The sequence below is a fragment of the Argentina silus genome (genome assembly GCF_951799395.1).
Source record: "Argentina silus genome assembly, contig: scaffold_189, whole genome shotgun sequence".
NCBI classification, from domain to species: Eukaryota; Metazoa; Chordata; class Actinopteri; order Argentiniformes; family Argentinidae; genus Argentina; species Argentina silus.
Genome location: NW_028153013.1, coordinates 41,039 through 55,997, shown reverse-complemented (window position 1 = coordinate 55,997; position 14,959 = coordinate 41,039). Strand labels below are relative to the sequence as shown.

Sequence of the window (14,959 nt, the reverse complement as noted above, 5' to 3'; positions counted from 1 at the left end):
CGTTTGGTTAGCTAGTAACCAGCCGAACACTAAACAAATTGACCACCCTATATATAGTGTATGTATAATATGTGCATTTGTGTGTGCGTGGGCATGTGGACCGCTCTGTGTGTATGTGTTCTTTGTACTTCCAAAATATCATCTGTATGCGTGTGTGAGTTCTTGGCATCCCTAACTTGTCTGTGGATCAAAAATTTGATTTTGTGTCTCGACTTTGCATCTTCTCAATGTTTATCCAAATGTTCTGTATGTGTGTCTAGATGGGTGTGGAGGGCTTGCAGCAGGAGTATGTACGACGTGAGGAGCACCCTTTCAGCTCAGAGCAGAAGTGGATGGCCGTCCGTGCAGTCCACCGCACTCAGCAGGTCAGCCCACAGCATTCACCTCCTCATCCCTCCTCATTCCTCCGCATTCACCTCCTCATCCCTCATTCTTCGCATTCACCTCCTCAGTCCTCCTCATTTACCTCCCCAGCCCACAGTATTCAACTCCTCAGTCCTCCTCTTTCTCTCTTCATGCTGCGTCCTCAATGACACCCAAACACAGTAGAGGTCCTCAATGACACCCTAACACAGTAGAGGTCCTCAATGTCACCATTTTTTCACATTTACATTTTAGACATTTAGCAGACGCCTTTATCCAAAGGGACACAAAGTATTCGTCTAAAGTAAATGAATCATCTATACATCAGTCATCATAAGAAAAACAAATCTATGCTAGGACCAGGGGCCATTGGTAGTCACAATGCTAGAAGAAGGAAGGGTTACTTTTATTTTTTATTATTATTTTATTTTTTCATTATTATTTACAGTTGAGAAACTGTACAGGGGGGTAGTGGGGATGAAGAGGTCTTTAGTAGGGACAGTCAAGATATAGCCTGAAGAGATGGGATTTCAGTCTACAGCAGAAGATAGGAAGTGACTCTGCAGTCCTGACAGCAGTGGGTAGCTCGTTCCACCACTGGGACGCCAGGACAGAGAAAAGCCGTGACCAGATAGTGCGACCACTGTATCCTCGTAGAAGCGGCGGTGCCAGGCAGCCAGCCGAGGTGGAAGAACGGAGTGATCAGGCAGGAGTTTGGGGGCTGATCATTGCTTGCAAGTAGAGAGAGGCTGTTCCCTTTGCCACCCAGTAGACAAGCATCAGGGTCTTGAATCTGATGCGAGCTGCTAATGGCAGCCAATAAAGGGTGCGAAGGAGGGGGGTGACATGGGAGAATTTGGGGAGATTGAACCCCAGACGGGCAGCAGCATTCTGGATGTCTGATGGCGAAGGCGGGGAGCCCGGCCAAGAGTGCATTGCAGTAATCAAGGCGGAAGATCACTAGTGCCTGGACCAAGAATTGTGCTGCTTCTCTCGTGAGGAATGGACGTATCCTTCTGATGTTGTAAAGGAAGAATCTACAGGAGCGTGCTGTCACTGTCATGTTCGCCGCACAGGATAAGTAGTTGTCAAGGATCACCCCAAGATTCTTGGCTGTCTGGGAGGAGGTGGAGTTCTCTACCGTGATGGAGAAGTCTTGAGAGGGCAGGCTTTCCCAGGGAGGAAGAGCAGCTCAGTCTTGTAAAGGTTGAGCTTGAGGTGGTGGGCCAATCAGAAATGTCTGCAAGACACGCAAAGACGCGGGTCACCACCTGTGAGTCAGAGGTGGGGGAAGAGAGAAAGAGTTGAGTGTCATCTGCGTAGCAGTGGTAGGAGAAACCATGTGAGGAGAGATTTGGTATAAAGGGAGAACACGTCACCTGGTAAGAGCAATCGGCCATGTAGGATGCAAACCAGGAGCGTGCAGAGCCAGAGATGCCCAGTTCTGAGAGGGTGGAGAGACAGATTTGGTGGTTTACTGTGTTGAATGCAGCAGACAGGTCCAGAAGAATAAGAACAGAGGAGAGGGAGGAAGCTCGAGCAGAGTGGAGGGCTTCCGTGACAGCAAGGAGAGCAGTCTTAATAGAGTGCCCAGCCTTAAAGCTGGATTGGTGAGGGTCAAGGAGGTTGTTCTAAAGGAGATAGTGAGACAGTTGGTTAGAGACAACACATTCAAGGGTTTTAGCTGAGTAGGGACTTAAGTACCTTGCAGTAGAGAAGTATCAGCCCCTCCCACTAGAGATTCGGAAAATGGTGTCAATGTGCCCGAAAACGTCGACAGAGCAACAGACCAGGGGTTGTATATGATCCACATTTTATACCAAAGTATGGATATTAAGACCAAATGAAAGCCCATATTGACTACAGGGATGTCACAGGTACATTTTAAGTGTTTCAAAATGGATGTGTGCACCTTTTGCAGAACATGCAAAGATTTCGGGAAAGGGCACGACAAATCGATGAGTCATGTTTCATGGCTAGAGACACTAGAGATGTTTAAAAAAAACAAGAAAATGCTCACCATAATCTGGTGAGGTGCAGGCTGCCAGTTGAAACTTAATGCTGATTATTTACACAACGTTCAGCAAGCTGCTGCCTTCAAGGTTTCAATCATGGCTAAAGACACCCAAGACATGATGACGTCTCCATTTTATGTTCATTACAATTGATTTGTGGTGTTTTCTCTCCATGTGGTTCCCTGTGTTGTGTTGACCTCAGGACAAGCCTGGCGTGTATTACATGAAGGGGGCCTACGAGCAGGTTATCCGCTTCTGCAGCTCCTACAACAGCAGAGGTGTCACACTGCCTCTCAGCAGCCAGCAGAGGGAGCTCTACCAGCAGCAGAAGAGCTACATGGGCACTGCGGGCCTCCGAGGTAATGGGGATCGTGGTGAAGGTCGCTACTTTGCACTTGACAGTATTTTACTCAAAAATCATTTTCAAGTATATTTCAGTCCACCATAATGTGAAAGCCTCACAGATAGCACATTCCCCCGGTCTTTGTATTGTAAACTACAGCCAAGTTTTATGCAATGGTCCACCAGATCTTCCATTTGGCCGGATGTGTCAGGGAATTAGATGAACTCTCCCTTTGACCTACCAAAGCCGTTGCTTTAAATACCTCATATGCTAAGTTCTTGTAGTTTGAATAAAATAAAGATGATTGTCCCTGTTGTTGTGCAGTTCTGGCATTTGCGTCAGGCTCGGAGTTGGGCAACCTGGTGTTCCTGGGCCTGATGGGCATCATTGACCCGCCCAGGTCAGGGGTCAAAGAGGCAGTGGGCATGCTCATCAGCTCGGGCGTGGCCATTAAGATGATCACAGGAGACTCCCAGGAGACTGCAGTGTCTATCGGTGAGGACTCTCACACTCTCTCTCCTCCGTCTGTGTCTCTCCTGTGTGTCTCTCTCCCCTGTCTTTATCTCTCTCCTGTATGTCTCTCTCCCCCCATCCTATTCCCCTTATGTCTCTCTTTTCCCATGCCTTGGTTCTACAAGTGTGTGTGTTATTTATTGCACAGAAACGTTTAGGCAAAATTAATGATGAAATGCAATGTGTGTGTGCGGGTCTATCCTCAGCCAGTCGTCTGGGTCTGTACACCAAAGGTTCCCAGTCTCTGTCTGGAGAGGAGGTTGACCAGATGGACCTTCACCAGCTGTCTCAGACAGTGTCCAGGGTACGAGCCTGCACACACAATCTCTGTCTTTCTACTGATTTATAAGGATTTAGATGAGAAGAACACAAATTAAGTGTTAACACGGAACACAGATTAAGCATAATCCCAGACAAAATGCGTCTTCAATGGAAATTTAGCATAAATTACTTCTTCTTATGATGACTGATGGATAGATGATTCACTTAATTAAATACATGTATTTGTTGTAAGTCGCTTTGGATAAAGGCGTCTGCTAAATACTGTAAATGTAAAATGTAAAGAACAGTGAGCTAGAGTAGGGTTTGGTCCATGTTCAATATTCTAGAATATTGTAATATTTGTACTGTAGCATATGTAGTGCTATTGTATAGCGCTTTAAACTCTAGATATGTGCATAACTACAAGTGCTGTGTCCCGCTGTTTTTGAGATGCAAAGCACGTTTAGCCGTAAAACCATCTTTTGTTTCACCATACTACATACACCAGCCATACACAGTTCAGTTATTTTTGCTCATGCTGGCATGTCTTCAACAATTAACAATATTATCATATATACTGCTCCCGAATAGTCGCCTAGTCAATTGGTTGGTCAGTAGACCCTTGGTCGGCTAAATTTAGTTTGGTCGAATCATTGCAGGGCAAATAAATAAATAAATATTTTCCTATCTATGTTAACCACAGGAATATTCATTTATCATGAAAAATGTAATACATATTTTTTTAAAGATAAATCACGCAACAAACTCTTTATGATATTGCCCCCCAATAACACTGTCAGTGTATTTTCTTGTGCGGGGGCCCTCAAGCATATTTCACAGCCTCTCTGCAGCCCAGCAAATATTGACTTGGTGAGGCCTGTGCACTTGTCCACCTCTCCTTTTGAACTTGCATGCCCTATCAAAAGACACCTACATACAGTGCCTTCGGAAAGTATTCAGACCCCTTCACTTTTTCCACATTTTGTTGTGTTATAGACTCAATTTAAAATGGATTAAATTAAAAGAATTTGTTATCAATCCACACACAATACCCCAGAATGACAAAGCGAAAACATGTTTTTAGAAATTTCAGTATTTATTAAAATTGAAATACAGAAATACCTCATGTACATAAGTGTTCAGACCCTTTGCTATGACACTCTTTAAATGAGCTAAAACGCAAAAATGTCATCAACAAATCCTAATGCGAGGATAATAGTTCATGTAATTTTGGAATTAATAACTTTTGTTTTTATAGGGTCTCTGATTTGCATTGGAATCAATTACACACTGTGTGGATTAAGATGTCACTATCAACTCATAATCTTCTCTTGATCCTGACAAACTCCCCAGTCCCTGCCGGTGACAAACATACCCATAAAAGTGAAGGGGTCTGAATACTTTCCAAAGGCACTGTAAATGCCCTATCAAAAGACACCTACATACATGCCCTAGTGTGCCAGTCGTCCCATGTGCCTTCTGCCCTTACATTCAGCTTTGGTAGTATGGCAGCATTCCTAGCATATAAAGGAGGACCCAAACAAAGACATGCAGACTGTCTTGTTCCACACAGCCGCTACCACGATGCCGGTAAAGCAGACCATAATCAAACCAGTGCATTTTCTGATGGCCAAAAAGTCTTGTTAAATAATGAATAGCCTGTCATACATTTGTGACAATTAGTTGACTTTTTAACTGACGATTTCGACTCGCCCAAGCAATTTCTTGGTCTGGTACTCAAATTTTCGACACTAATATTTAAAATAAGTATCACCCAACCCTAAGATAGATCCACTTATCCCTTTGTCCCATAGAAATTCTTATTAACTGTGCGGAAGGATATATTTCTCTGGTTTGCTCTGTATGACCCATGTGTGCTATCCTTGCCGTCCTTGCGGTGGTGTTAATGCGTTAAAAACATCAGTTGGAAGTTGTGCAGGTGCTCAGGGAGGTGTCATGGCAGGAACAATGCAGCGCAGTGAAGGTGGCCTGCTGTGAAATGTTGCTTGTTAGCTGGAGAAGAAATAACAAGCGTCATGTGCTTTGTCACCTCCACAGGTAGCTGTGTTTTACCGGGCCAGCCCCAGAAACAAGCTGAAAATAGTGAAGGTGAGTGCTGAGATGATTGTCGGCCAGATGGCATGAGGTGTGCGTGCGTGCGTGTGTATGTGTGAGTTTGTGCGCACCAAATCCCTAGACACTTGTGTAGGGAACTGTAGGACTGAGAGGAGTATATGGTAGTCGCTCCACCTCTGTTTGGCTAGGTGGAATGTCAGCCATCTTGCTTATATCTAAATCTTTCAGATCTTAGTACTGAGGGTTGTTTCTGTTCACTTTCTCTCTCCCCAGTCCCTACAGAACATTGGTGCGGTGGTGGCCATGACAGGGGATGGCGTGAACGATGCAGTGGCGCTGAAGGCAGCCGACATTGGTGTGGCCATGGGCCAGACGGGAACTGATGTCTGCAAGGAGGCGGCAGACATGATCCTGGTGGACGATGACTTTCAGACCATCATGTGTGTAACACTCCAAAGAGTGTGTGAATGGATGAGGCAGTCAGAGGCAGTAGGGGCAGGCTTGGCATCTATCCATATCAATTGGATCGCTCCGGAAATTAAAATCTCTGTCAATATCAGTTGCATTTTTTTATGCATATGCTTATTGATTAACTGTTTCTTTATGACAAATGTTTGTTAGATGTTCAGACAGATAGGTCATACTGTTACTGTACAGTATGTTCTCCATAAATGTGCCCTCGCTAGGATACTGGCTTAATATTAACTTGTATTTCCATACTTTCGTTCCTTACTAGGTCTGCAATCGAGGAAGGGAAAGGCATTTACAACAACATTAAAAACTTTGTCCGCTTTCAGCTGAGCACGTAAGTTAAGCACTACTGTTCTATACCCACTTTTTTTTGCAAGGTTTTGCAACACCTCAACTTTCACTTATAGCTGAAAAATCAGTGACACAACTATACAGTTGTCCTGCAGCATAACTGTAGTTACATTGCATACAAGGACTTTGATACCCACAGAGGGAGTAAAGCAGAGGACACAATTTAAGATGATTTACAGATGGAAGTTTTATTCTATTTATATTATTTGTTGTATGTTCAAATACTCATTTGGGAATGGCCTTAGTCATTCATTTATCCAGGTAGTTCCTGGGATGCAGTGAATGTTTAATCAAGAGGGAGCTGTCTGACAACAGTGTGTAATTAATTGCTATCACTTATACACTGGAATACTAACTTAGACACTAGTGCAAAAGAAGTTAAATGTGTACTTTGGGCAACTCTTGTCGTTCAGCCATAGTACAAAGCAGGGCTGAGTCAACTCCTCCTCCTCCTGTTTATGTTTCCTAGGAGCATTGCAGCGCTCACGCTAATCTCCCTGGCAACACTGATGAACTTCCCCAACCCTCTGAACGCCATGCAGATCCTGTGGATTAACATCATCATGGACGGTCCTCCAGCTCAAAGGTATTAGGCCCACAGTGCATTGTGGTTACTGTAGTTTTGCTCTGTTTTCTTTCATTATTCTTAAATTCATTATTATATTCATGTTCGAAATCCCCTGAAAAATCTAGTAGGGTTTAATATTTAAAGCCGTCAAGGTTTTCTATCTTGATTTTTCAATTATTTAATTATTTTGATTCTACAATGGTACATTTTCCGATGGAAAGGTGACCTATCATAGGCGATGTTCCCTCTAAGCTGCGTGCGTGCGGGGCAACATTGCTCTATTTGTGTTATAGTTCTTGCTCCTCTAATGCACTCTCTCAAACGTGCGCTGACTCAACGGAGAAAACCTGTTGGCAGGAAATCCTACACAAAGTGTGTCTCATTATGAGTGCTGGTAACAAGTCAACTGAATACTGATATTTCAAATATGCAAACACTGCATTGTTCTTGGATATGCTTTCTGATATGTCTATATCCTACTACCAATGGGTTCTTAACAACATTAGGCCCATGATTATGTGCAGTTTAGCAAGTAGCTGTAGATAAATGGTTGCTTAGCTGATATTTTGCATTGCCACAGTACGTTTGTGATCTAATTTGCTTGAATGAATACTTTTCACATGTTGTTTGCCCATATTGACCCCCCTCAAATCTGGATCAAACACTGAACATGAATAGTTCAACACCAGAAAGCCATATACGTATCCTACAATTAAATACATGTTAGATAAAATGTAACAAGAATATCTCATTACTTCTTTGATGTACATATATAATGTAAAACCGCTCAAATCAATTGATATAACAGATTATAATGTATCAGTCATTATCCACTGTAGGTTATGGTTCATAAATGTGTTTATTACTATCAACTGTAGGTTATGGTAAATATGTCTATTCTGCACAAGGCGGAAGTAGATATTTATTTTGCTCAGTGTGTAAAAGAATGTAGGCAACATTGAGCATAGGACTAAACTAATAAACAGAAACATTTCAAACCCATGATTGTGTTTGAAAGAATTAATTCAAGTGATACAATTTCAGAGTCAAAACAACAGAATCTGAAAATTGTGCATGGGGGGTGAATACTTTTTCACGTCACTGTAGCTGTTGAATGGTTGCCTGGTTCCATAGTTTGGGAGTGGAGCCGGTGGACAGGGACGTGATCAGGAAGCCTCCACGGAACGTGCGGGACAGCATTATCACCCGCAGCCTGCTGGTCAAGGTGCTACTGTCGGCCCTCATCATTGTGTGCGGCACGCTGTTTGTCTTCTGGAGAGAGGTACTGAGAGCTACAGATGCTTTATTTTACAGTCCACTTATTATCTGTGTATATCCATTTACTGAGATTGTATATGGTGAGACAGTAATAGCTAAACAATAACTTAAATTATTGAATTGCATAATTTATTTAGAAAATATCTCAACTTCTGTTGGGTTCAGTGGTGTTGTTCTAAATGCTTGGACAAAATGACATAATGCACTACCAATTTACCAATAATTTACCATAGTTGTCTATCAAAGTATAGTTGTAGTTGTCTATCACACATCTATCAACCTCTCTGGGTCCTCGATAGTGAGCAAGTGAAGCTACTTGAAAACAAATTGAACTGAAGAGTAGATACAGTAGTATGGATATTGCTCATGAAGCAAAGCATTAATGAATGTATTACTAATGGCTTAAAAGGCATACTATCATGACTTTTCTTGTGATCCAACAGTAGACTGCTCCTGCTCTCATTCAAATTAATTAAGCAATTCATTTTTTTTATCAATTACAAATAATGATATCTCTGGGGCATTGTTGCCTTCTTTGAATATATATCTGTCTTTGATGTTTGATTGTTAGTCTATGCCCTGTTATTAATAAGTATTCTCTGAGTTGAGAGAGTGTTGTGAGTGAGATCAAAGGATGCACAAGGGAAAACCAGAAGGGGAACATGGTGCCCATGTTTTTGTGTATAACTTGATTAGATTTGATTGAAAAGGAATTAATTACGAGAAAGATCATTATAACACACATTTAATCTCAAGGGGCGTAATCCAAATAAAATGTTATCGCAACCATATGTGTTTTTGCCTGTTTAATGTCAACAGGGCAGACACATTTACATTTACGTCATTTAGCAGATGCTTTTATCCAAAGCAACTTACAAATAAGTACATTAAAGTAAATCAACTATACAACAGTCATCATCAGTAAAACCTTCGATAAGAACAAGAGCCATCAGCAGTCACAGTGCTTGAGAAAGGAAGAATATTTACTAATGTAGTGGTAATGTAGGTTGTTAGGGGGTGGAGAGGTCTGAGGAGGAAAAACCCAGGTGTACCCAAAAGAGTCAGATAGTGTACCCAAAAGATAGATAGTGACTCCGCCGTCCTGACAGTGGTAAGAAGCTCATTCCAGACTGAGCAGAGCGACCACTATGTCCTCGTAGAGATGGCGGTGCCAAGCAGCCAGCAGAGGTTGAAGAGATAGGGAGTAGCTGTTGCCTTTAGCGCTCTGTAGGCAAGCACCAGGGTCTTGAATCTGATGCAAGCTGCTACTGGGAGCCAGTTAAGGGTGTGGAGGAGGGAGGTGACATGGGAGAATTTGGGGAGATGGGCTGCAGCGTTCTGGATGAGCTGCAGAGATCTGATGGCGGAGGCAGGGAGCCCGGCCAGAAGTGTCTGGATCAGGGGTTGCGCTGCTTCTCTCGTGAGGAATGGGCGTATCCTTCGAATGTTGTAGAGGAAGAATCTACAGGAGTGGGCCATCGCAGTGATGTTAGCCGCACAGGAGAATTGCAGTCTCAGTAGAGTGATCAGCCTTGAAGCCAGATTAATGTGGGTCAAGGAGATTGTTCTGAAAGAGATAATGCAAGAGTCATTTACAAACAGCATGTTCAAGAGTTTTAGATAAGAATGAAAGAAGGTATAACAGTCTGTAGTTTTGGACAACAAAACTGGGTCAAGTGATGGCTTCTTGAGAAGAGCTTTGACTCTGGCTGTCTTAAAGGCAGAGCCAGTGGTCAGGAAGGAATTGATGAGGGTGGTAAGGAAATTAAGGATGTTGTTCGAGATGGATTGGAGAATGGGTGACGGGATGGGAATGAGAGTGCAGGTGGTTGCCCGACAGGTGGTTTTAGGACATCATCAGGGGTGAGAGGGGAACGAGATGATAAACTACAGCCATATTTACTAGTAGTAGTAGTAGTGATAGCACAAGGTTGTGTGAAAGAGCTGCTAATGTCATCAACCTTCTTTACAAAGTAGGTGAAGGTCATCTGCAGAGAGGGAAGAGGGAGGGGAGGGGAAGGTGGGTTGAGGACAATGTGGCAAACCGTTTCCTTGGGTCAGAGGCAGACGGTTGAATTTTAGAATGGTAGAATGAAGCTTTGGCAGCAGTCACAGAGGAGGAGAACTTCAGGGGGAGAGAGTGATAAGATGCTAGGTCGTCAGGATGGTCAGTTTTCCTCCATTTCCTCTCAGCTGCTCGACACAACTCGTTTACAGCACAGACTCAATATTTTGAAGATATTATGGAGGGAGCATTAAAAAAGAAGAATAACTGCAGGTTGATTTTGGGATTTCTTGTTCATATGTTTTGTGTTCCTTCCCCTTAGCTTCGGGACAACTTGATCACTCCTAGAGATACCACCATGACCTTCACCTGCTTTGTGTTCTTTGACATGTTCAACGCTCTAAGTTCGCGTTCACAGGTGGGTACCGTCTGCACCTGCACAAGAGTGGAAGAACTTCTCTATGCTTCTAAGACAACACAGGTCTCGCAGTGCACAAGATAGCTTGGCATGGCTACAAAGCCTGCATTGGTTTTTTATATTGGGGCCAATCACTCCTCTGTATGAATATCAGTCATGAGGCTCCTTACCTCCTATTGTTCAATGTTTCCAACCACGCCTAGAATGGTTTATGCCGATCTCGAGTTAACAGTGCCTATAACTAGGGCTGGGAAGTTTTACAGGTCTAGTCAGAGTTATCTTACCCTTATTTTACCAGGTGAACTGAGAGCATATTCTCATTTGCAGCAACGACCTAGGGGAGAGGAGAGGGGATGAATGAGCTAATTACACACACAGACACACACACGCACACACACAACCGTAACCTTATGTTGTTTATCTCTCTCTGTTAGACTCGGATGGTGCATGAGATGGGCCTGTGCAGTAACCCGATGTTCTGTTACGCCGTGCTGGGCTCCTTCATGGGCCAGCTGCTGGTCATCTACTTCCCCCCGCTGCAAAGGGTCTTTCAGACAGAGAGTCTCAGTGTGTTGGGTAAGAAACACCACAACCCTGTCACCATGTCGCACTCAACCACGTCCCATTTTATGGCAACTTATATAACTCACTCCTGCTGCTATACCCTTGCTACCTTATGTTATTGTTATTTATTTATTTATTTATTATTATTATTATTTTTATTTATTTTTTTGATTGCATTTACACAGTTTTTTGTTGACTGATTGTCATATTGTTGAAGAGCTCTTGACCCAAGCATTGAATACCCTGTTTCCTATGTAATGACAAATAAACTTTTAATTGAATCGAATAATAAACAACATTAAAGGGGCAATATGGGATTGGTACATCCATTTTTGTACTTTTAAATTCATGATATACAGCCATTGATAGCTATTAAAGAATATAACTCTAATGAGTTTAGTCCAACTGTGTTACACCATCAAAACCAAAAATATAAGCTTGTTTTACTCTATTGTTTGTAAACAGTGTAATTCTAAACAAACACTGTAAAGCTTTAAAACCATCCATAACTCTCTTTGAATTTGAGACTGGTTACATTTCTCCAGCTGTTTACCAAAAAAAGTGTAGGGGAGACCCCTTTGTTTTTGTTTGTATCCCGATTGCCCCTTTAATATTTATTATTAGTAATAAAATAAAATCATGTGATTCGGGCCTAACAGTGTAACCTCTGCCCTGCAGATCTGCTCTTCCTGGTGGGTCTCACATCCTCCGTCTGTGTGGTCTCCGAGGCCATAAAGAAGGTTGAGAGGTGGAGGGGGGCTGAGAGAACTGCAGAGGCCCATGACTCCTTCCATGATGTATGACGCACATTGCGTTATGTGTGATAGACGATGGGAGTAGATTGGGTTGGGGAGGGTGAGCAGGGACTTGTGGTTGTCGAGAGGGGGGAGATGGGTGGGTGGGTTGTAGGTCTGAAGACGGACTGGAGAGGAAACTGTGGCAGCTGCTGGTTGCTGTTCTCTCGTGGATCACTGGATGTGGGTGACGGTGCCCCCCTGCACTGACCCCTACCCCTCACCATGAGAAGCTTTGGCGTGCTGCTTTGAGACTGTACCATCCTCCAAGACCTCAAGCTTTATTTATGAGACACTGTTTATAGAACAACTTATTATGTCTGGAACTGTAATTGCTTGTAGATTGGCTACTGGTGTCTAAGTACTACAGTCACAATCCGGAATAGACCAACTGTTGGGATTCATGAGGGTAAAGGAGTTATCTTCTAGTTCTTTTGTGTTTCTGCCGTGGTGGCTGACCATAGCTTTGTGGATCTAGGGATATGACAGCAACATGCATTCCAGCTGTCCTCACTCTAGCAATCTTCCCTATCAAGGAAAAGTGTGCAACTTTGAAAATTATTGCTTGATAATGTGTGCAATCCTTTTTTTTGTCATGTTTTGTTTGGTATTTGGTATAGACTTTTGGAGGAGTTGACCACTACATATTGTGCTTTTTGTGGTTATATACAAATATATTTTTTCTTCAAAAGATAGGGAAGGAAAACATTTTGGTTTGAGCACAAGTGGACTTGGTTTTATGTTCCGTGTGATTCCACTCGTGTTTCCATGTGGCACAATCACACCACAGTCACACCTTGCCTGGTCGCCACAGACTGTTTGGGCTGTCTTGCCAAACAGTCTGCCTTCAATTTGCTAATATCCTATCAGTAATGACCGTAAGGAGGACTTGATCCTGATTCGATCATTCCCACTGCTACCCTCTAATCGCATAGGGTTATGCAAATAAAATTGGAAACAAGTTACCAGTTTTTCAGTTTCTTCATACAAATACAAAGTACATATTACCAGCCAATTTGTCTACTGGAAAAGACAGCCAGCCAGGTGCTGCTAGTTGTTCATTTGGATGTTTGCACATTATCCTATACAAGTCTCTTAGGCATCTTAAAACATTTGCAGGGTCTCATTACGAACCGATGAGTCTTAGATTGTTGTCATGGAAACAGTTCATGTTATTCTCAACAACCAATCAGCGACTTTGTGTAAAATCTGTCTGCATGTAATCATTGTGATTACTGTGAGGCCAGACTGTTTGGCATGACTATGACCATAGTAGGAGTTGTGTGTAGGAGCACAGTGGGCGTCCTGGCAAAGTCACATCCATTCCTTTTTCCGCTGATGGAGATATCATTAAATGCAGTCTCTTAACTAGAACAGTTCTTGCATAAGTCATTTCTTATTTGGATTCAGTTCTCAAACACGTTTCTGTCTTCAAAATAGTATAGCTGTACAGACATGGTGGATCACAGCACAGCAAGTATTTATGGCATTTTAGAACTGACCGGTATGATCCCATTTCTAAACACGTCTGTTTGTGCCATCTTTTACATATGCCCAAGGTTTGCTGTCATTGAGCCTGTTTCCTCATCTGAAATGATATTGTTATGGCCCCTCCTTAACCTCACCACACACCAAACAATAACCCACTGTCCCCCTACTTCCTTAAACTCCCAATGTCTAGCCAACATGTCTAGTTCTCCTTGTTGGGAATGAACTGTTGTCTGAAACAAAGGGCACCCAGCTACAGTATGTTAACCTGTGCAGTCCATAGTCAAATGAAAGTGTGAATATGTATCTGTCCCAATGGCCCACACATAATGCACTGGTCCTACAGTATACAGTACATCTTGCCTACTGTATCTCTTGTGTTTCTGGGCCTAAAATGGCCATCTTAAGCACATTTTCTCTTTGCTCTCCTTTCAGGAGCCTCTGAGGCCTTGTTTCGGTACAGTCAGACATACCACAGTTGTATTTCACAAAGCAATAAATTAACTGGCTTATTTTGATTGATATTCAGATCAGGTCTTTCTAATGTTCTGTTTTGTTAAGAGAGCATATCGTTTTTGTACTGTATTGAATTACAATAGTTATTCCATGTGTATTTAAAGTGTAGCTTTCTTTACGAACCAGGCGATATACAGTGTAATGACATTGAAGCATTTTTTCTGTTTTTGGCTCTATACTCCAAAAGTTTTTTAACTGGATTTTAAATCAAACAATTAATATGAGCTTAAAGCCAAAAGAAGAAAAAATGCTTCACTGTCTCATTACTTACACAGGGCACTGTAAATGTGCTTTAAGTTTAACAAAGGAGCCAGTTGATTTTTGCTTCGTGAAATACTCCTTTGTGCTATGGTTAAGGAAACAGAATGACTACTAGTGGCTACGTTGATTTCGCAAACTCTTTCAATACTTTTTCTTTTCCCGATTATCTTTGTGAAGCTGTCTCTCTCTGCTTCAGTCTGTATGAAAGGTAAAATCAGCTATGCTCAAAGTCCATGATGCTTTGGTCTTATGCTACTAGTTGAAAAACAATAAGGAGACTGACTGGCAAATTCGATGTTTATTTTTATTATTTTTTATTTATGATTTGTGTGTATTACACAGCTGACGCCAGTATGTTGTGACGGTATGAGAATAAACGTGTACATTAAATTTTTTATAAATCTTTTATCAGTGTCTGCTGATGATTGACTTTACTTTGAAAGCATCACTGAAGAGAGAAACAGAAAGTGTTTCTATTATATTCCAGTAATATGGTTTGTTTAGTTTTACCAACAGGAGATCCACGGATACGATGTGACACTATAAAAATAAGAATAAAATAACTCGTTGTGAAACCCTTGACCCCCCCCCCCCCCTTTCCTGACTTTTCCTAAATGTCTGTTTTTAACATAATAGCGTTGTTACAATTTCAAAATCCTGATGACAGTGGGTTG

At 42.3% G+C, this 14,959-nt stretch overlaps 1 protein-coding gene across 2 annotated transcripts in view; it reads left to right on the top strand.

Moving 5' to 3' along the window:
• Positions 1-14,693, top strand: part of LOC310824491 (calcium-transporting ATPase type 2C member 1) — a 29,326-nt gene extending 14,633 nt beyond the window's left edge. Inside the window, exons 15-26 of one of the 2 annotated variants that reach the window (XM_083697749.1) lie at positions 261-365; positions 2,581-2,737; positions 3,046-3,216; positions 3,441-3,538; positions 5,554-5,604; positions 5,845-6,011; positions 6,308-6,376; positions 6,863-6,979; positions 8,096-8,243; positions 10,567-10,662; positions 11,097-11,238; positions 11,905-14,693. In XM_083697749.1, coding sequence (XP_083553875.1) covers positions 261-365; positions 2,581-2,737; positions 3,046-3,216; positions 3,441-3,538; positions 5,554-5,604; positions 5,845-6,011; positions 6,308-6,376; positions 6,863-6,979; positions 8,096-8,243; positions 10,567-10,662; positions 11,097-11,238; positions 11,905-12,029 — 1,446 coding nt within the window. In that variant the 3' untranslated portion in view covers positions 12,030-14,693. Of the gene's footprint in view, positions 1-260; positions 366-2,580; positions 2,738-3,045; positions 3,217-3,440; positions 3,539-5,553; positions 5,605-5,844; positions 6,012-6,307; positions 6,377-6,862; positions 6,980-8,068; positions 8,244-10,566; positions 10,663-11,096; positions 11,239-11,904 lie in introns of those variants that run through there. The other variant, XM_083697750.1, reaches the window with a different exon arrangement.
• The last annotated feature ends 266 nt before the right edge of the window (positions 14,694-14,959 follow it).